Below are 21,695 nucleotides of genomic sequence, written 5' to 3'. Positions count from 1 at the left end.
TCATGTACCGTGGTGCTCTGTGCAGTCAGCAGTTCCAGCCATGCCTGGTCACTGGGCTCGGGCTGGACACGTGCTGGGAAAGAGCTCTTATTTGGGAGATAAAGTTGCATTTTAAACCTGAGGTTCTGATGAAAAGCTGTAGAACTGTTGCTTTCTGCAGCAGAGTGACCACTTTTGGGTACAGACTTGGCAGTAGCCAAGATTGAGAATTTGAGTAATGTTGTAATAACGATTTTAAAAAATATTTATTATTGTGGTAGTTGAATCCTTGTTCCACAGTTTTACAGAAACAGTTGGTTCAGAGTGGATGAGTGGAGAAAAACTAAGTCAAATAAAACAGTATTGATTTTGAGGCACACGTGCTTCAGAGAGTGGATGCTAGAAACACAAGACATGCAGAAGGTGGGAGTTTAAAGAAATGAAGTACTGAAAAGAGTGGAACCATCAGAAATGCGAAAATCTCACTGTAATTTTGTACTTTTTTTACTAAAGCTGTATATTTCTTTCAATGTAAAAAATTTCAGTGTTTTCTCTTTTCTGCCTGTGGCCTATCTTAGATTTCCACAGCTCTCCTTTTGAATTAGTAGCATATAGGAAAATCTTACTTCCAAAATGCAGAAATGTCCATTTTAAAAATACAGACTTGATCCTTTATGTTTTAAATGTTGTGTTTTATTCTCTTTGTGATGTGTATCTGTAATAAAATAAAATAAATACCTTATCTTTATTGGACATTCTTCTAAATATTCTTTCTTCTGAAGGTTAAATGGATTTAAGAAAAACCCAGATTTGTAAAAACTCTCACTCAGAATGACTAGAGAATCTGTGTATGTTAGTACTAGAGGTTCTGAAAAATTCATAATTTCTGAGGAGTTAAAAGTTAGGCCTCCAGTGTCACTAGCCTGTGTTCTACAATGCTGGGTGTTATTTATGTGTAGATTCCATATCTGACATACCTTGGGGCACCAAGGTCTGTTCTCCGGAACGAGTATCTCTGTTCCCCAGGCCCTCCCCTCCATATTTGTCCTCTGGAGTTTAGATTGCCATTCTTTACAGGACTTCACTGTCACCAGGACTGCATACAAGAATACAGAACAAATGAAGGATCACAGGAATAAATGCTTATATAAAATGGAAATATATATGAACCTCACCAATGAACAACATGTGGAGGGATCTTTATAAAAATAGTCAGTGTAGGTCATCCTGTCCTGACTCTTCCTACAAGTGGCTTTCTGTGTCGTGGTCAGGCTCTTCTGTAGGCCAGTCTCTCTTTGCAGGCCTCCTTGGTCAGGTGTGGTTATTTTGATGGTCTGCTCCTTAGTACTGTTAAGTTATGCAGGGAAAATATTGAGCATGAATTTGAATTGGAATAGTTATCACAGAAAGGCTTTGTAAGTGAAGACACATCAAAGTACAGGTACTGGTGTAGTTGAGCCTTACTGAATTAAGGTAGGTGCTTCCATGCCACACCCTCTTCCCTGTGTCTGCCACAGACACAGGAATGGTGATGCAATATTGCATGGCAGTTACAGCATGCAGTGGAGAATATAGGCTTTGCAAAATCAGACTGAGGAGAGAAATACAGCCCCCAAAGTGTCACACTTGGTAGGATTTGCTGTGAATGTTTACAGAGGGATTTGGGTTTGTTTTGTTTTTCCTTTTTTTAATTCTAATAGAGTGTGATTGTATACAGAGCCCATCTATGATACCTTGTAGAACAATTAAGTGCTTCCTGTTTAGATACTTCTGAAAGGCAGTATGTGTTAGAGCATGAAAAATAACTTGCCTTTTTTTTTTTCTGGTGCTGTTACTAATTCACTTTGTAGCTGATCCTCCTGTATGCCTCTTAATTTTTATTACAGCATTGTATGTCTAGAACTTCTTAAAAGTTAACTATCTCCCTGTGTTTATAGACATTATTTGGCTGAATTACTGTTGGAAGATGATCCTGATGCAGCTCAGTTCAGTGTGTGCTTTTCACAGTAAAAGGAAGCTAGGTACTACTAAAAAATTAAAAACTGGTTTCCCTGTTATGTGTTGTTTGCATAGAGATACCTGTATTTTTATAGGAAATTTTTCTTTATTTTCTTAGGTTCTGCCATCTTTATTTTGAGACCTGTACTTCTGCTTTATCTCCATGAGCTGTCCCGTGCCCACCCCATGGCAGCTCCAGACGGGCACGGTCCCTTTGGTACCGGAGAAGGTTGTGTGGGACAGCTCCTGCTTTGAGTCCATCCCGTGGGTTTTGGTGCTGTAGGTCCATGTGTGGGATGCTGGAAATGCAGGTGTCCTGTGTCATTGGCTGACTGGCACTAGGGACACAGAGCAGGGACACAGGGAAGTCTTTTGTCACAGGTACCAGGCAAGAGTGCACAGGATACAGCCTTGGGCAGTGTTTCTTTATCCCCATCTTCACACCTCTGTAGGATGTGGGATTTGGCAGTGTCACAGCAAGATAAGTTATTGTCTTGTTTTTAAAAACAAAAATGAAAAATATGGTAAAGTCCAGTTTGGAAGTGGTCCATGTCTTTTTAATGCAAGTGCTTAGTTTTGATTTGTATTTAAATAATGGAGCTTTTCTCTGTATTTTTTTTTAACCATGTATAGTTTCTCTAGCTACTTTGAGGCTTAACTTCCTTTTATTATAATAGATTACCAAATATCAATAATGTTTGATATTGTTGCTTATACCAGTTTATTTAATGTATTGCTGAATTTCCTTTTTCTCACAGTGGCATTTGTTAAATTGGTTTTAGTGTAGCTTGAATTTTCAGGAATTTCCTTGATAGTTCCCCTAGCTTTTGCTTTCTGTCCTGCTGCCTTTCCTTCCAAGTTCAAAAGACAAGAGACATAGATGTCCTATTTTGCTTTATAATTTGTTGATGGTCTGAATTTCCAAAGAAACCTGCTTTCTTATTTAGTGCTACATATAACTCTAAGACCTAGGAAGGCTTGGATGTTCTCCAATTACACAGTACAGAGGGAGTGGTACAAACTCAGGTTTTGGCCAGTGAACAGACATTTTTACTTTTTGAGGTTTTATCAGATAGTTATATTTTCTCAAAACTGTGTTCCTCAGGTTGTCTTTGTTTGCAAGGCTGGAGTAGCACAGCAGTATAATCTCCAGTATTCCATGTTAAATTGGATGTTGAAGCTCTGTTTGGCTACAAGTTATTCACTTTTTATAATTGGTGGACTTGTTTGTTGCATTTAAAAATTAACACTTCAGTCATAGTTGTTGTTTGCTAATGTGATTTTTATGTGGTTGTTGTATATCTTCTATAGGACACTGTTCCTTCTTAATTTTACATTACGAAGTTGTTGTAGAAAATCTTTAATAGGTAGAAAAAAGCGCCTCCTGGGTTGATGTTTAATATTCTGGCATATCTATAGAGGAGAAACAGTGTTAGTGATGAAGCAGAAATCAAACAGCACTAGCCAAACTCAGGGGTTTGTGTTGGATTAGAAACAGGTCACTGCCATTTGGTGGGTGTAATAATACTGTCTGTGTTTACATGGTGCTGTTTGTATCTGCATCTGCCACATGATCTGTGTTGAATTTGGAGAGGATCTGGATTGTCCACCAGCCGTGACTCAGTTGGTGACCGGAGTGTGTAAGGGGAACACCTGGGATAAGCGTTAAGGGCTGGTGGCTCACTGCAGGGATAGCCATGAAGACAATAACTGATTCCATGATTGTATGAATCCACTGGGATCTCCTTTCCTGGTGATTGGAAAGCGGGGTTGGTAGGGTGAGGTGCAAGGAAAAAAGATACCTACAATTTCAGGCAGACTGGGTCACTGCAAGGTAGTGGGAAATGTTGAAATTGTGTGTGGAAAGGAGATGAGCTGGACAGATGATATTTTGGAAAAGGAAATCATCATGAGACTTTTTGTAAATTTTGTAATTTTATTTTGGTCTTATTTTATAGTATCGTGTTACATTGGATTGATCTAGCTGTTGCTTATTATGCAGAAAAAGAGAAAGCCCTGAGGTGTCTGAAATAAATAGCATAGTTAAGGGCACTAAAGAAAACAGTGTCTGGAAGGGTTGAAAAAATTCATAATTCATTATTGTGTTATATAGTTGATTAATAATTTATGTCATGAACTGTCTTGTAAAAGTGTTGAAGTAGGCCAGGAGGTGCAGAGGCTGTGTCTGAGCAGGGATGCACCATGTCAGTGTCCAGGGGGTCAGAGCTGCAGGAGCAGGCCTGTGTTTGATGCTGACTGTGCCAGGCCCTTGGGATCTGAGAGAGTTGTAAGAGATAAACTGATGGACTTCAACGTGGAAAAAAATGGGCCCTAAAATGTCTTTTAAATTAAACAGAAATTACAGATACTAATTTATTTTAAAATATTTGCAAGCTTTTCTCTAATACAACCTGTGCATAATACACTGGATGTGTTTTGACTGCTGAAGTGTGAGTTAGGGGGTGGTGAGGACAGTATATATTATTTTCAACAGAGCTTGCTAAAACTTCTTTCCCTTCTGTTTTGCTGTGTGTTGACAATTATGAGTGCAAGAGGGGACAGAGGAAAGGTAGGTTCCTTGGACAATTACTTTCAGAAATAGTAAGTATGTGTAATAGAAGAGCTGGCTTTTCCATAGTGCTATAGATGATGTCCTCAGTAGTTTGAGTTCTCATAATTGAGCAGTAATGGCACAAAACTATGGTATCCAGAGGTTTTTTCACATAGAGTTAGCCTAACACTACTTAAATCTTAGAGTTCTTATTAACACCTGTTTCATGAGTATTTAGAACAGTTAATTAGCTTTAGTGTTTTTACATTCTTGCTCATATTGCATCTTGAAAAAAGTAACCTGTGTTTTTCACAACTTTGAACACTGTCCTGTTCTCATTTCCAGTGCTCTGTAAACAGGGTATTGTGTTTAAAAAGGTCTCATTTCAAATATGATTGTACAGTTAAAAAACCTGAAAGATTTTCTGTTTGGTGGTGGCTGTAATGCATTAGGAGTGCATTTTGAATGGAAGTCTCTGAATTCAGTTAGTTCTGAAATGTAATAGAAAAAAATATTTTATCCGTCACATAGACATTTGTGATAAATCATTTTATCTGTCCTTGTATCACGCTTAGGTCTGATGAGATGAGAGATTTTTTTTCCCTTCCATCCATTAAGATGACTATACAGAATTTTTGTGGGTTTTTTTTTTGTTCCAAAACTAATATTCAGTTACCCTCTCAAAAGCAAATTAAAGTGTTAAACACAAGTCTAGTCTTGATTGGGTGAAGATGTGAGAGAAAATACGTTATCTGATATGAGAGAAGTGGATGGTGTTAAGTTGGATTTGTCAAAGGTGCCCTGTATTCCAGTGAAGCGCAGGAGATGTGATTTCTAGAATGTGTCTGGAGGTAACACCTTGGAAAGGTGAGAAGCTGAAAGGGTATCAGTGTAGTCCTGTATACTGTTGTTAATTCCCTGGCATGTCAAGTACGGCATCTTTGTGAACTTCAGCTGAAACTGCTCTCCGTGGGCCTGAGCCTCTGCAGAGCTTTTCAAACAGTGGATTGGTTGTGTCTTTTCATTGTCCGTGTTTCTGTTCCCTGCCCGGGGTTCCAAAGGCTCTCTCCCCTCAGGCATTGCACACCCTGCTGCAGTGGAGCAAAGCAAGTGCAGCATTAGCTGTAACCTGTCCAAGGGCCCCTGGGGTTGCTTTGGGGACAGCTCTGTGCTGCAGGACAGAGCCCAGGGCTTGTTCCAGACACTGCAGAACATGCTCTTAATTTCTCAAAAGCTGTTTCTGTGCAGATTTTCTTCAGCTTTTCTGTTCTGCTCAGAAACTTTCTTGACTCTTACTTGGTGGGATGATGGATATTGCAAGTTTGGGGATGAGGCTGAAGGAAGCCTTGTATTGAATTGGTAGTTTTTGTTTACAGTAGTTGGGCATTATTGGCATGTATTCAAGTCCTGATAGAAGTCTTCCTTGAACAGAACTTGGATTTCAAATAGTAAGAAAGCATTTTTAAAGATAATTTTCTCTACCCTGATACTGTAGCCTTACTTTTTATGTGACCAGAACAAATTATTGCAATGTGTTGTTCTGTTACCTACACTGAAAGTTGTACTTCGATGATCTTATAATCATTACATCAGTATTCCATAAAGTCTAAGATCTTCTGAGCCCACTGTGTGCATCATGCAAGTGTGTTAACTTGGTTTTCAACTCCTTTATCCTCAAACTGTTTAAGTTTTTTAAGAATCCATGTGAATATTTAAATATGCCACATTTTCCTTGAGATTATTAGGCTTTTGCTTATTGAATAATCTTAATGCAAATGGAGAAAATTCCTGTTGAATAGAACTTTATATGTCCACAGTGGGAAATGCTCATCTGAGGAGTATCCTTGAAACAGCAGGAAGTGAAGTTCATGTGTTAAAAGAGTTTTGAGCAGATCTGTAGCTTTTAAAGAATTTTTTAGGGAGGATGATGAGTTCTGTCGGCGTGGAGCAGGGGGCTGTTGGTCAGGTCCCGGCCGTGCAGAGGGAGCTCCGTGTGCGGAACGCGCACGGCTGTGGGGACACGCGGTGCCGGGGCAGAGGCGGTGCCGCCCGGGAGGAGCCAGGTCCCTGGGCTGGGACGGGTCCCTGTGGGCTGGGCCGGGTCCCTGTGGGCTGGGCGGGAGCTGGGCCAGGTCCCTGTGGGCTGGGCCGAGTCCCTGTGGGCTGGGCCGGGGCTGTGCCGGGTCCCTGTGGGCTGTGCCGGGTCCCTGTGGGCTGTGCCGGGTCCCTGTGGGCTGGGCCGGGTCCCTGTGGGCTGGGCCGGGTCCCTGTGGGCTGGGCCGGGGCTGTGCCGGGTCCCTGTGGGCTGGGCCGAGTCCCTGTGGGCTGGGCCGGGGCTGGGCCGGGTCCCTGTTGGCGGGGCCGGGCCGGGCCCTCCCCCGGCAGGCACAGGCCGGGCGGGGCGGGGCGGGCGCGGCCCGGCGGTGCCGGGGGAAGCTCGGGGAACCATTTTGGCGCCGGGGCCGGAGCGGCCGCAGCGGGGCCGGGCCGTAGATGGGGCCGGCGGGGCCCGGGGCGGTGACTGCCGTGCGCGGCGCGGGGCCCGCCGGGGCCCGGGGGCGTTCGGGGGGGGCCCGGCCCGGTCCGCAGCCCCAGCGCGGCTGTGCTGCCCCCACACGCCATGAGCTCCGCCGCGCCACATGAGGGGCAGAGCCGCCTCCGGCGGGCCGTGTTCCTGGAAGGGCGTCTGGTCTGCGTGTCTGCCGGGGAGTAAAGCCTGCAAGGGGAAAGGTAGCGACGTTACGTTGCGTTATCGCAGCATTAAAAGCTGGGGTTTAGGAGCTGTGAAGTCGCCTCCCTCGGGAGGTCTCGGTAGCCTGTGCATGTCACCTTCCGCACAACACTGGCGAGAATACTTTTTTTATCAACAGGTTATGCGTTCTGATGTCATGAAGGACAGTTCTTCTTGCTTTACAATTAGGAAATCTTAAAATACATTTTCCCCGTTTTAGTCGTGGTTAGATTTTTTCGAATATGTGCAATCTTTTGGATAATTTGAGTTAAAGGAACTAATAGTCTTGAAAATGACACCTAGTATGCCTTAGTTTATCGCTGTTGCTTAGAGACTTATTCCCAGTGTGTGCAAATATAGATAACGTAATAGCAAATATTGCATGTAGGGAGTAAGGGGGTTGTAACTAAAAATATCTTTAAATTTTGTTTCCAGTTCTGTAGTTGTTTTTCCTTGGTTTGTAAACAAGTCACTTGGTATGTATGGTTTTCATAGTTTGGTGGCTTAAATGTATTACGCTGTTAGAAGTTTTACTTGTGATTGACTTGTAGTTTTTAACATAGCCATAAAAAATTAACTTCTCTGACTTTTCTGTTATTATATATTATTCATCTTTGTGTTAACAAGAGTGATGAAAATGCAGGCTTTGGGCAGGTTTAGGCTTGGTAAATTACAGTTAATAGCTTTATCCAGCTTCTTCCTTGCATGCTAATCATCTCAGTGGTCTGGTTCACATGTTCCTGCTCATTTTCATTCCCTGCTTGTGTGAGGTGCTCGGTTGTGGAAGGTGTGTGTGAAGGCTGGTCACACAGTGATAACACACAGTCCTGTTCTCCAGTGCTTCCAGAGCTTAGAAGGCTCAAGTGGGAAGTGCATCTGTGCGTAAGGTCTTTCGCAAAGTTTGTAGGTTGCTTAATTTAACTGTTGCATGGGCTCTGAGAGGTGTAATTAAAGACACCCGAGCTCACCCAGCTCGTCAGACTGCCCAGGGAACTGGTCTGACGCAGTGCTTTTCACCAGTGTTATCTGCGGGTTGCTGGGGATCCCTGGATCAGGACATACAGGGTCAGGCAAGATCCAGCACACACAGCCTTCTGAAATGTGGGTGTTACGATATTTGAAGGGAAGCGTTGCCAGAACTGTACATGTGAATGTGGCTGTGATTCCCAAGCGAACAGCGGGATCCGAGTTGGTTCTCCCCTGTACAGTCACTCCTGCGCGTCGTTTGTTCCAGAGCAGGGCAGGGTCACGAGCTCCCACCCGCGGGTGCTGGGGAAGCAGCAGCACTGTCAGCTGCCAGAGGCCTTGCTGTTCAAATCCCCTCACTGGGGCAGCATCACTTCCCCAGAACACATTCTTGATTTGTCACAGACATCCTAAACTTTTTCATCTGAGCTGGAATGCCTCACAGTAGGAAAATGTGGCCAAAAGACACAAATATTCTTGTCATATCTCTATAATATCAGTTAAGGTCCAGCACTGAAAACTAGTGCATGGATTTTTTTTCCTGAAGATGGTAATTGGGTATTTCTAGACCACCAAACCTGAGATGAAGCAATAGAATTTGAAGAGTTGAGAAGATGCTGGTACTGGGCTTGTGAGACTCATAAAATCAGTGACTGAGTATCCAATCTTAGACACTCATGTTTTTCTAGCTCTGGACTAAGGAGAAGTGCTTCTGTAGAGGAATTTGGAATTGCCTGTCTATGATTACTTTTGAATGTCAAGGGATAAGTCATTTTGCAAGTTGGAATCTCTTAGTTCCCCTCCTTTGTGCCATGAACAGTGCGTGTCTTGCAAAAGCATGCAGAGTATGCTGCTCTGAGTTATCTGGTCCAAGTATGAGTAAGTTTGTGGGTGAAATGATGCTAAATATGGGAAGCTTGCCTATTGCCTAATATTCCCATGTCAAATAGCAAGGAGATTAAAGATGAGGTTTATTTTGAGAGCTTTATACGTACGTGACAGATACAGAGCTCATGTACTCGCAGAGAGGCACTGAGGGTGGCTGAGAATTGTACTGTGGAACAGAGGCCAACTTTGAGTAGTGTTTTGCCTAACTGTCCTTAACCTACAAAGGTAATGTTTATTTTTTCAGAACTGCGTTTATTTTCTCGGGTAGCACTAATAATTCCTCTTGCACAAGGAGGAGGAGAGTTAGGGGTTGCAAAAAGTGTAGCATCCATAACACGTTAACAAATATGGTACTTGTACCACATCTGCAGGAATGCTCAAGCAGGCTGTTTGTCAGACAGCTGTCAGACCTTTGTCACCTTTGTGTGGGGACAGCAGAAAGAAAAACTTCAGTGGGAGCTCCACTGAATGTAAGACTTCATTAACAGGGCCTTTTCAAGGGACTGCAAATGTTTGAGTTACTGACATGGTAAAATTAACTCTCAGATTTAATCTTTTTTTTTTCTCGTCTTACTTGGGAAATTCAAGAAAATAATTGCTTTGTTTTTCTTTTCTGGTATCCTCACAAATGGTTTAGTTCAGGAATCTGAAGCAGTGGATGTGCTTTACAAGATGTGGGCCCAGTAACAGTATTGAAAACGAAGAGTCACTGTCCTATCCTGGGAAAAAGGCAGGGTAGCAACTGTCTGAGCTGTGTTTTGCCTTGCTAGTGTTTTCCAACTTTTTTAAAAAGCAGTTGTACAGTAAATATGATTACTGAGAAGGTCATGTCCAGAAAATCTTTTTTTTTTTCATTAAAGATGGCCAGTTTGTCATACACAACAGCTTAAAATCCAGCCTTAGAATTGTTCCATAGTGCTCCGAGTTGTTACACACAAGTGATCTGGGTGAAGCATTTCATAAATGCAGTATTAAAAAAAGCAAACCAACAACAACAAACTTATTTTTAGCATATCTTTACTTATCTCCCTTGCAGCTTTCAATAGATAAATTCCACTGCAGAGCACTTAATAGAACTTCTTCACTTGTTAAATTTCCATGTCATGCGTCTGCATCGAATGTGCACAACTGATCTTTGTGCGTAACATACCCATGTAATTCAGTTTGTGTTACGTGGGGTTTTTTTGCTTTTATTTCTATCTTTTCTCTTGAAGCTTCTTTGTAAGTGAAGAAATTCTGTGTGCAGAGGAAAATACAAGGTGGTTAGATATTAATTCTTTTCTCTCTTCTGTTGCAGACATGAGCCGTCAGACTGCCACAGCACTCCCCACGGGTACCTCCAAGTGCACGCCATCGCAGCGGGTGCCCGCGCTGACGGGCACCACAGCTTCCAACAATGACTTGGCCAGTCTCTTTGAGTGTCCCGTGTGCTTTGACTATGTGCTGCCACCGATCCTGCAGTGTCAGAGTGGCCACCTGGTTTGTAGCAACTGTCGCCCCAAACTCACGTGCTGTCCGACCTGCCGAGGCCCGCTGGGCTCCATCCGTAACCTGGCTATGGAGAAAGTTGCCAACTCTGTACTATTCCCATGTAAATACGCCTCTTCCGGGTGCGAGATAACTTTGCCACACACGGAAAAAGCAGACCACGAGGAGCTGTGTGAGTTTAGGCCTTATTCTTGTCCGTGTCCCGGTGCTTCATGTAAATGGCAAGGCTCCCTGGATGCTGTGATGCCACACCTGATGCATCAACACAAGTCAATTACAACACTGCAGGGAGAAGATATAGTGTTCCTGGCTACGGACATTAATCTTCCTGGTGCTGTTGACTGGGTTATGATGCAGTCTTGTTTTGGCTTCCATTTCATGTTAGTGTTGGAGAAACAGGAGAAATATGATGGTCACCAGCAGTTCTTTGCAATTGTACAGCTGATAGGAACACGCAAGCAAGCAGAAAACTTTGCTTATCGACTCGAGCTAAACGGGCATAGGCGGCGATTGACTTGGGAAGCAACTCCTCGGTCCATCCATGAGGGAATTGCAACAGCCATTATGAATAGTGACTGCCTAGTCTTTGACACCAGCATTGCACAGCTCTTTGCAGAAAACGGCAATTTAGGCATCAACGTAACTATATCCATGTGCTGAAACGGCAATCAAACCTCTTCAGGCCAGTGTTTAAACCGTTGCATTTAATTTAGCAGAAACTAGGGTAACCATCTTTGACTGTCAGACAAATTCTTTGGTAGATGGAGGGTAGACATAAATGAAGGTAAATAAAAGGAAAGGCTGTTAAATTACAGGAAGCAGTTGCATGTAGTAACTAATATATTTAAAATAAGTCAACAGTAAACCACTGAAAATATATATACACCCAAAATGGGCATCTTTTGTATTAAGAATTGATTCTACAGGAAATGTTGTAAAATAATTCTAAGAACTTGTTTGTAGATTGATTGTACTGTTGAAAAGGATACTGTTTCGTGTTTTTGTTTGTGTTTTTTTCCTCCCCCTTTGACTGACAAGCCATGTTGAGCGGTCTGGTCTCTGGCCGCTGCTTCCCCTCCTCCTCCCACCCCCTCTTTGTAAGTCACTACATAGTATTGCTGCTGTTTGTGTATATTTTTTGTGTATTTGCTAATTTTTATTAACTTCTAGTTTTTCATTAAATAAATATGACTTTCTTTTCTGTAATTCAGGTTTTTCTCTTTTTTGTATCTTTTTAAAATTAATTACAGGTGTCATCTTTTGATATGCATAATTGCTATGGTAAAACTTATATTTCTGTATGTTTGGTAAATTTTGTCTCTTTCCAGTAGTCAATTCATTGGTGATACTGTTCTTAATTGAGCTATTTGTGAATGTACTGAACTCGAAAGGAGTGCTTATGTTCAAAGATGTGTCAGGAAAGACAGCTCCTTTAAAAACAGGCCTAGATGTTGTTGTACTTTGAGTTATCTTCTAACAAAAATGAACAATTATTAAGAATTTTCCGAATTTAAAAAAAATAATAATTCACATTTCAAATTTAGAGATGCTTAGAAACTTGATTGCATCCTTGTATTTGTTGGTTTGCAGTACAAAGAAGGTATTGTATTACACAGTATTTGTAATTATAAAAGCAGACCATTTGTTTAAAAAAAAAAAAGGCAGGCAGTGAGATGTTTTCAGTCTTTTTATATTTGTCATTAAAAGAATACCTGGCAAATTAAAGAAAACACAGCCAGCTTCTGCTTTTTGCTTTAGCTCAAAGTTTGACACATTGATGCTCTTGCTCAGTTTCTTGTTTTCGTGTCTTTTGGTTGTTACTAAAGCAACTGTCTGGAAGTGACTTTTGTATATTGTTCTGGTGACATGATACCCATGACAGTGCAGATGAATCTCTTGCAGGTGTTTCACCAGCCCTAAAGGCTCTGTTTGGGCTTTCTGCAGACTGCCTGTAGGTGAAAACCTTAACCACAGCTGTATGTGGCATTTGTGTTACAGAACAGAGACAGACAGAAAAGGGGGAAAGCTGCTTCATCTCAAGCTGTTGGAAAGAAATCTTTGTCAAACCTTGTCTAGCAGATGTCCCTTGGGGAGGTAGTCTGGCTATCGATACTTTTGTAACACATTAAAATATGGTTTATTTACTGTGCACTGTCTTAACTTTCTTATGAGAAGTTGATCTGTTAAGACAACTCGTTATTATTTTGATGCATGAAGAGGTAAGTAGTTCCACAGGTAAGGAACATAAAATCCATTGGGTTGGATTATTAAAGTACTACAGAAATAGTTGGCTTCATGTAGGAAAAGTTTCACTCTTAAAATTTGATACTTAGGCTGTTTGACCTGTGCACAGATGTAATTTAAAAGATGTACTGGTACCTTGTGACAGTAGATAAGTGCTTCCAAAAGCCCTGCAATCTAGCTTTTTTTTCTTCTTTTGAATATACAACTGTTTGCATTTTGCTAAATTCAGTAATTATTCTCACTAAATAAGCTTGTCACATTTACCTCCGTTTTGTCTTCTGGTCTTTGACAGACTTCTGGCAAAATACTTCAGATCTTTTAGAGGAGGCCACGGGTCCCCTGGTGCCTGGCTGGCTGGACTGATGTCCTCCTGCCAGCTGAGCTGCCTCCAGCTCTGGTTTTGTGAGGGGAAGGCAGGGGAGAACCCGAGGGTTCCCTCCAGCCCGACACGTGTCCGGGGCTCTGCAGGCACAGGTGTGTAGGGCTGGGCACTGTGTCTGGAGGGGTTCAGCTTGGGTTGTGTCCCCAGGAGAACTGTGACTCTGAGAACCTCGTGCTGATCTGCAGTGAGTTTATCTAGGCTGGGATGGCCTGAAGGTCAGGACTGTACTTCTGAAGGGGACTTCAAGAGGGGCATTTGCAATGAGCTCCAGGAGCTGACTGGGGTGGTCAGACAGGTTGGTTCGTGTCTTACAGATGACAAATGCTATAGCATAACTACTGTATGCTGACTTACTGTAATGTAAAATAGTACCATTTGGTGTTTAAAAATAAATCTGTATAAAATGCTCAATGTCCATCATCAGATGGAATGATTAAAGAAATTACACTTAGGCCCAGATCCTCAAAAGTATCAGGAGCCTAATTCAGTGGATCTCCTCTAAAGAGTGTGAGGATCTGGTAAGTCAACTACACTGTTATATATGAAAAAAAGAAAACATACTAGAAATCTGTACAGTTTACTACCTTATCTAAAATAAATGGTGTATTAAAGCCTGGCATTGTCTTAACATTAGCTATTTATTTTAGAAAGTGCTGTTTTACTTTGCTGTATTGGGAAAGCGTATTCAGATTTGTCTCTAAAAGATGAAATGCAGTAGACCTTGCATTTGTCTGCTTGCACTACCTCTGTGGTTTTCATTGCCCTTTAAAAAGAAAGCCTTAAAATGTTTGACAAATGTGGATGTAAATATTCGGGTTCTGTTGTGACAGTTCCTGCTAGTTCTTGTTTGCAGTAGTGCTTTAAAATTAAAGCAGGTGAACAGTTTTGTATTGCTGCCTGTCCTGTTGTTTTATCCAGAATCTTTCCAAAGCTACTGTGATTAAAGCAGGAATGCACTAGTGGGATCCTTACTCTCTGTAGCAATTCATAGTGTGGACAGAGGAAAGGAGCTACCACTGCCTTTTTTTTTTTCTCCTCTGATAAGCTTTGGCTATTTCAGGGTATTCTTCTGAGGGCCACGTTTAATATCAGCTCCATTTAACTGTCAGCTGCAAAGCAGAATCCCCAGTGCATTGAAATTACTTCAGAAGTGCTTTGCTGCTGCATGGAGGGTTATTCTTACCACCTTCCAGAGTGTCTGTAGTGTTTGATACAGGGGGTAATGCAGAAGTTTTGTTTAAAAAAAAAAATCAACAAAATAAAACCCGTGTGAGCTCTGCCAGCAGGAACAGCAAACAGGCAGTAAGTGCCTGGCATTCTCTTCAGAGTGGCCATAGACCCACCCCCTCTTTAGGTGAAGTCCATGTGGACAAGACTTAATATGGGAGTGGTGTGTCAGGCAGAAAGTCATTGCTTAACTTTTCTGGGGAGCAACTCCCTGTTTTGCTGTGGTGGAAACTTCTTTTTTTATAGTCCTTTCTATTTTTAAAATAAATGCAGGTTTGTTTTCCACATGTAGAAACAGACTGTGCTGGAATTCTGTGCATGTCTGTGCTGCCCCCAGTGCCAACAGTGCAGGACTGTTATTGGAGCTGGGTTCAGTTTGGTTAAGGATCTTTCCCTCCTGGTTTGATCAGAAGCAAAGCAGCAGCACACTCGTGACCAGACTGGCCCGGGGTTTTACCCAGGGTGTTGTTTATCTGCACTTTTTGCCTGCAGGTTTCTTATAAGGCAGAACAGGTTCTGAGACTCTTGTGTGTTGCCCATGGTCTGGTGACTGACTTAAGAGCTCTTAAAATAGTGACACAAAAGGGGTTTTTATTTTTATCATTTTATTAGATTAAGTCTTCTGTGAAATCTTCTGTAAACAGGTGCAGAAATTCCCACTGAATATTACTATCAGTGCTATTATGTTCCAGATAAATCAGCTTTTGTTACCTATGGAAATGAAAGCAAAGCAAACTCTTTTGATTTACAGGCTGCTTCTAGAACAGGTTGTTGTCACTGGTACAGTTTGTGTTGCCTGAGCACACTGGAGCTTGTTTCAGAACCAGTGAACAAGAGGAGAATGTAACAACATGGGAGGTTTGCTCAGGGGTTGACTGGTATAAACAATGCCAAAGGCCCAGCTCACACACTGAAGTGTAGTTTTCCCTGAGGTTCCAGAGAAGAGACAAAGCTATCAACTGAGAGGGGAGACTGACAGACTTCTTGAACCATAAATTATTCACAGTGTGCAGTACTGAATGCACTTTAATGATTCAGTATTTTCTTGGCATTGTTTAAGTGGATTTAATTTCCACAGGCTCACCTCCAAACACAGGCAGCCCAGAATCAAGTCTGTTTGTATCAGTAAGAATAAAGGACTCGTACTTTGTCCCTCCAAAATGTTACCAGGTTTTTTATCAGGGCTTCAGGTTTGCTGCGCCCCCTGTGCTGCTGGAAGGACACATGGACTCGTGTGTGTTACTGCCCTTCTTACACAGCAGTTCCCTCATTTCACTTCTGGCATTGCTTCCTGTGTTGGGCTTTGAAAAATGATGTCTGCAGTGACCTTGCTACAAACTAGAAGCAAGTGCTGAAAGAACTTACTAACTTAATTTAGACCATAGTGCTTCTGTTCAAATCCCTTAAGCATGTTTTTTAGATTTCAAAAACCTTATTTTTCCCAATGCTACTGCTCCTCAGCACATTATTGTTATTATTACCAATATTATTCTCTAAATAAGTAAATTCTCCTGCTAAATCAGTTTTGCTTTTTGTCACAAGCCCATCTATGAGCCTCTCGTGCTGCCTTTCTTGCAAATACAGCTCTCCCAGAATTGCACATTATTCCCTCTTTGTGGGTGTGACCTCTCTGAGGATGGGACCAGCTGCTGCCACGTCCATACACACATTCCAGATATGCCAAGGAATTCTTTCTCAACAGCTTCAATTTTCTCATGCTTGACTCTAATCAGGAAATGAGTATTTTTTTCAAGATTCTTTGCTGATAAAAAGCAGCGAAAGCCCTTAAAACGTGGTTTCAGGTTGTGAACTGCTGCAGCAACATTTTCCTTTTGATTGCATTTACACCCCCACTTAGACAGCCCAGTTTAACTCCTAATTACACCTGACACACGTAGGGAGCTGGAAGAGATCACAAGCCATGGAATCTGATACAGCAGGAATCTCAGCCTGGCTGCTTAAAGTTTACTGTTCAAATGCTCCACTCTGGGCTTAACTGCAAAGCCGCCCTCGAAGGCGGCGTTGAGGACCTGGTCGAGGCAGGTGGCCAGCACGAACGTCAGCTCCTGCCGCACGTGCACCGCGATCTCCTCCAGGTCCTTCTCGTTTCTCTGAGGAATGATGATTCTCTTCAGGCCAGCTCGGTGTGCTGCCAGGACTTTGTCTTTAATTCCCCCAACCTAGTAAAGGAAAGAAGTAAAAACATATATAAAAAAAATATATATATAAAACCAGCAACACTCATCTAATACGGGAATTATTGTAACATCACATCAGGAGTTAAATTTTGATGAAAGGTTCTGCCTCCCCCAGTAAGTTAAGAAAGCAATTAAAAATGCAGCCACATTTGTAGCTCATTATGTGCTTAATGAGGGAAATATGTTAATATGATACAGTATTCTTTGTGTAACAGTTAATAACAAGGGAAAAATTAATCTAGGAGTGCAGGTAGAAGACTACCAATACTGGAAAAGTCATTACTTTTCAGGAAGTTTTTTTAACTAAGGTGGCCTTCACTCCATTTTTATATGGTGTGCTGAAATCCTGCATTAGAACAGCAGGCTTTTCAGAAAAAGGCAGTGTTAGATTTAGAGGGAAAAAAGTCCTAAGGAAGCACTGTCACACAAATAACTTGAGCTGTACAACAGAAAATGCACAGAAATGCAAACCTGTGCTCCAAGACTAGAGAGATGCTTTGTGCTACAACAACAGGCACTGCTCCATCGAGCCACCTGGCTGAGTTGGTAATGAGATGTAAAAAGGGGGGTTAAATTAGTTTTGCTTTGAATCACAGCTGTAGCTTCTTCCCCTGAACTCTCTTCTAATCCTAATTAAAGACCATCTTACAGAAGAAACTTGTAATTCTACAATACTTTACAGGAGAGCAAAGCCTTGTATTATAGCACAGAGGGCTGTAATACAAGCAAGGTAGGAGGGGCCATAATCCCCCCGGTGATGCCACTGCTCTGGAGGTGCTGCACACCCAGCACACACCTGGGGCAGCAGCAGGGGCAGCTGCTCGCAGGAATTCAGTGACTGACAACGGCAAGATCCCAGACAACGTTCAGGAAGAAGGTAAATCTGGTTTAACAATTACAGGTACCTTATCTTTGCACCCACCTTTAACAGCAAAGTGTGGTCACTCCCTGGTGAAGACACTCTGGGGAGCTCGGGCACCTTTCACCAGTTGATGCAGGGCCCAGGAGAACCCTGAACCACAGCCCATCCTCTCAAGCTCAGTGTCCTCAGAACAAACTCCAGAGATCCTCCTCCTCTGCTACTTCCTTCTGGCACCCCCTGCTTTACTCTCCTCTGCAGGACACAAAGTGCTGCCTCTGTTTTCCTACTTCATCCTCCTCCTCTCCATCATTTGGTATGGGATGATAACTCCTATATTTGCCTAATCACTTGCACCAGGCTCCACTGACACTTTAAACTGTATTTGTTTGAAAACTTTCCTTTGCCCTCATGCTTTATTTTCCATAAAAAGCTTTATGGAAACACCTTTTGGCTAAACTGTACACAAGGAACAACATTTCAGAAAAATCTAAAAATAGGTGTATGGAGGATGGTTTCAAGAGTAACTTACACACAGTTACTGTGAGAGATTTAAGGAACAACTTTTCAAAGAAACCAAAGATAGTTCTGTACTGATAGTTTGAGGGAGCATGTTTAGAAATTGCAATACCCATTTTGGACCCATCTTGAATTTTAAGACTTCCAGGTTTCCTTTCTAACTAGACATTTTAATGTGTTTTCCACAAAAACCACATCAAGGCTGGCTTTATCTTGAAAAGCAAAGCAGAGGGAGGAGTGGGACAGTACTGCAGCAGGCTGGCTTCCATCAGCCTCCCAACTGCACCAGAAGAGACTGGATTGCTGCTAAGGAATGATCCAGCAAGACCCTGCTTTTCTGAGTGCCTATAAACAGATTTTATATCCAGAGTAGGGAGAATTAATACAACTTAGCTCTTTTCTCAAATGATGCTTACTGGAAGAACAAGGCCTCTCAGTGTAATTTCTCCTGTCATGGCTACATCTGAGCACACCAGCCGCCCACTGAAGAGTGAAGCAAGGCAGGTTACTATGGTAACACCAGCAGATGGTCCATCTTTTGTGACAGCTCCAGCTGGGAAGTGCAGATGGATGTCAGTGTTGTCAAGGAGATCAAAACTTCCAGAAGCTTAAGGAAAAAAAAGAATGGTTTCAATGTTAAAAATCTAAACCCATTTTGTTCCCAGTCTTTATTCTGAAGGCCCACCAAGAATTAAAAGCCTTGGCACTATTTTTTTAACAGTAGGCTGAAAAAAACAACACAACGTTGCAAACACCCCAGAAAAAAACAACAAAAAGAGAACCCAATAAGCTTTCCTGCATCCAGATTCCTAGAAGAAAACTGTAACACATTAACCAGTAAGCTCAGCATTTGCATGTGTTGGCAAATTCAGAGTAGGGATTAATGTAGAAATTTTATGTCCCAAACCATAAATGTCAATTTTCAGGGAATATACCACAGAATCAGCACTCCACAGGAACCCACAGGTAATGCCTACAGCATTTCATACATTAATTCCATTTTGGTTTTTAACCTATCTAAGCTTCCAGACATAATGACAAATACTGGACAATTATTTGCCTATTCAGCAAATGATGCTAGAAAGCACATTTCCACAGCTCCTGGGAGATTCAAACAAAAAAAACAGAGTTAAAATGTTCTTGTTCAGACTCCTATTGCACTGCAGTTCAACAGCTACCATACAAACCCAACATTTTCAAAATATTAAAACTTAAGACTACAAAACCATACTTTTAACAGAATCTGTGTCTTCATTTTAGATAAAAACTACAGACTTCCATATCTATGTACATCATGAAAGTACTGCTGGAAAGCTCAAGTGTAAAAATGAGTAAGAGGCAGAGTCTGGCACCACCCAGGAGAAGCACCTTGGCACTGAGGCTGTCCCACCTGCCAGGCTGTTGCAGGGAGAGACTGGCCATGGTGGGAGAGCCTGTAGTGACAACTCCTGTTCTGCCCACACTGACCTGTGTGCCACCAACACCCCCTTCACAGGAACCAGGAAAGAACTACACAAAGGAACTCTGGAGCTGATTTCACCTTCACTGTAGCACTGATGGCTGGAAAACTTTCTCTGTTATGGCACCACTTAATAGGTTTCCACAGTGAGTACAAGTAACTCCCCCCGTTACTCAGCAATGCGACAATCTGCTGAATTTCTAACAACCACCAAGTTTTAGGACCCTGAATTTCCCTGCAGTATGAATCCTTGCCCTGCAGTGCTGTGGCCCAGAGCCCCACACACCGTTGGTGAGCTGGTATCTCTTGGCGTTGCTCCTCAGCCAGCTGATGGCCAGATGTGCCGACTCCTTCATGACGTCCCCGAGCTGCCCCGTCAGGGTGAGCTGCCCCTCCCCATCCATGCGACTCGCTTCCACAAACATGATCTCCCCTCCCAGGGGAGTCCAAGCCAAGCCTATGGCTACTCCTGGCTGGCTCAGGCGTTCAGACACCTGAGGGAAAGAAAACACAGGAAACGCTTTAGGAAACAGTCATAAAAAATCTACTGCAAAAACAATTCGATAGTTGCTGTACCCATTAAAACACAAAAGTTAAGGCAAGTGTCTGATCTCTTATTTTACCATTTAATGCAGCAGTAATTCTGGATATGTGTAAACACTAATTACAGGACTGGAGCTGTATGTGGCAGCTTAGCTTAAGGCAATGGCAAACATCTGGGTGTATCGTTCTTGGAACCTTCCCTGCCCCCAAAAGCACGAGAATCTTTCCCTTCAAGGGACTTCAACTATTTAGTCAATCCTGATTGAATGTTTATGTGACTTAACCCATCTGCTAGAGGTATATTTGTCCTGGCTGTTACTCATGTGAAAAAGACAGTTTTGCTCTCCAGTGTTTAAGGTGGTTGGCACTGCCTGAACTCAGACAAACACACTGATGTTGTTCACTGAAAACATTTAGAAACAATTGTGAATAACGGGAAATGAATGTGCTGCAGGACAGGTAAGAAAGAGGATGGCAAATCTGACAAGACTCCCATTAGGAATTACAAGCAGTTAAGCAAGCTCTGCCCCACACAAGAGACAGCAGAGCTAAGGAGCAGAGGCCAGTGAGACAGCCCTGGATCCAGCTGACAGCCAGGGGAGTCAGTAACTACACTCCTATCGTGCTAAAGCAAAGGAAGCCACACAACCCTTCTCCTGTGGCTCCTGGTTATTTGTGCATTAGGAACAACATCATGCCATTTGCCTTTATTAGCATAATTTAGCTAAAATGGCTGTGGTTTTTTCTAGCATTTAAAATTTTACATAATATTGTTTCACTTCTATGGTATCAAAAGAGTTCATCAAGCATTTTCCCTTTCGCTAACATTAGTTTCTATATTCATTCCCTGAATTTTATTAGTTGGAGCTATTTACTGTGATTATCTTAGTAACTCAGGTTAGCAAAGTCAGTTCATCCTGCTCACACTGAAATCCAACAACACTGGAGCATTCTCCTTTGCACTTGAGACAATCACAATTTTGGCAGCCCACTGTGGTTTCAAACATTTCAGATGTAATGAACAATATCAGCTGTTGTCCAAACCCTCTCCCACCCCAAAGCAGCCATGAACGAGGTTTGTTGGTTTGGGGTTTTTCTTTCAGTTTTTTTGGACTGGACTCTGTGTATCAATTAGAAACAGCTTACAGACTGACTCCACTGTTTGAGAGTTCAGGGGCAGAATACAGCAAATGTGACAACAGTTCAAAAAACAAATGGTTCTAAGGACATCACCTCCCTCCTGTATCCTCAGACTAGGTAGGAAACCGTCCTCCTACATTCACAAGTAATTTGAGATCTGGTAACAGAAATTAGATGTGTAGTAGGTGTTAATGACCTTTCAAGTGGCAGCTTCAGAGGCCAAGCAACCTCTCCTGCTGTCCTAGTAGAGACTGGACTACCCCTACTGTCACCTCCTCAGCTGAGCCTTACCTGAGGCCTGTTGACAGGCAAACATATGGAAAATGCCCTGGCAGTTTGATATGTCTGCAGAAAAGATCTCTGAAAATCCCCAAACACACACACAGACACACAATACAGAGATGAAAGTATGTTATATTTCATTAAACACCTAGGGAGTGTTACAGTGAGCTCCACGAGACTCAGTCACTCTTGGCACTTCTGAATCATTTCTTGTCACCAAAAGCCAGATGAATTTATATTA

General features: G+C 42.4%; 2 protein-coding genes across 6 annotated transcripts in view; one reads left to right on the top strand and one right to left on the bottom strand.

Moving 5' to 3' along the window:
* Positions 1-14,117, top strand: part of SIAH1 (siah E3 ubiquitin protein ligase 1) — a 67,729-nt gene extending 53,612 nt beyond the window's left edge. For 2 of the 5 annotated variants that reach the window (XM_017816235.1, XM_017816233.1), the window contains exon 2: positions 10,411-14,117. In XM_017816235.1, the coding sequence (XP_017671724.1) occupies positions 10,413-11,261 (849 nt within the window). In that variant the 5' untranslated portion in view covers positions 10,411-10,412 and the 3' untranslated portion in view covers positions 11,262-14,117. The other 3 variants (XM_017816231.1, XM_017816234.1, XM_017816236.1) reach the window with 3 other exon arrangements.
* Positions 14,118-15,042: 925 nt separating this feature from the next.
* The window catches only part of LONP2 (lon peptidase 2, peroxisomal), a 36,643-nt gene continuing 29,990 nt past the window's right edge, over positions 15,043-21,695 (bottom strand). Inside the window, exons 13-15 of the mRNA XM_017816230.1 lie at positions 19,776-19,983; positions 18,447-18,637; positions 15,043-16,634 (exon numbers count right to left, since the gene is read on the bottom strand). Coding sequence (XP_017671719.1) covers positions 16,413-16,634; positions 18,447-18,637; positions 19,776-19,983 — 621 coding nt within the window. The 3' untranslated portion in view covers positions 15,043-16,412. The remainder of the gene's footprint in view (positions 16,635-18,446; positions 18,638-19,775; positions 19,984-21,695) is intronic.

Source organism: Lepidothrix coronata, unplaced genomic scaffold (genome assembly GCF_001604755.1).
Source record: "Lepidothrix coronata isolate B3197 unplaced genomic scaffold, Lepidothrix_coronata-1.0 Scaffold54, whole genome shotgun sequence".
Taxonomy (NCBI): Eukaryota; Metazoa; Chordata; class Aves; order Passeriformes; family Pipridae; genus Lepidothrix; species Lepidothrix coronata.
This window is presented reverse-complemented; position numbering and strand designations above follow the sequence as displayed.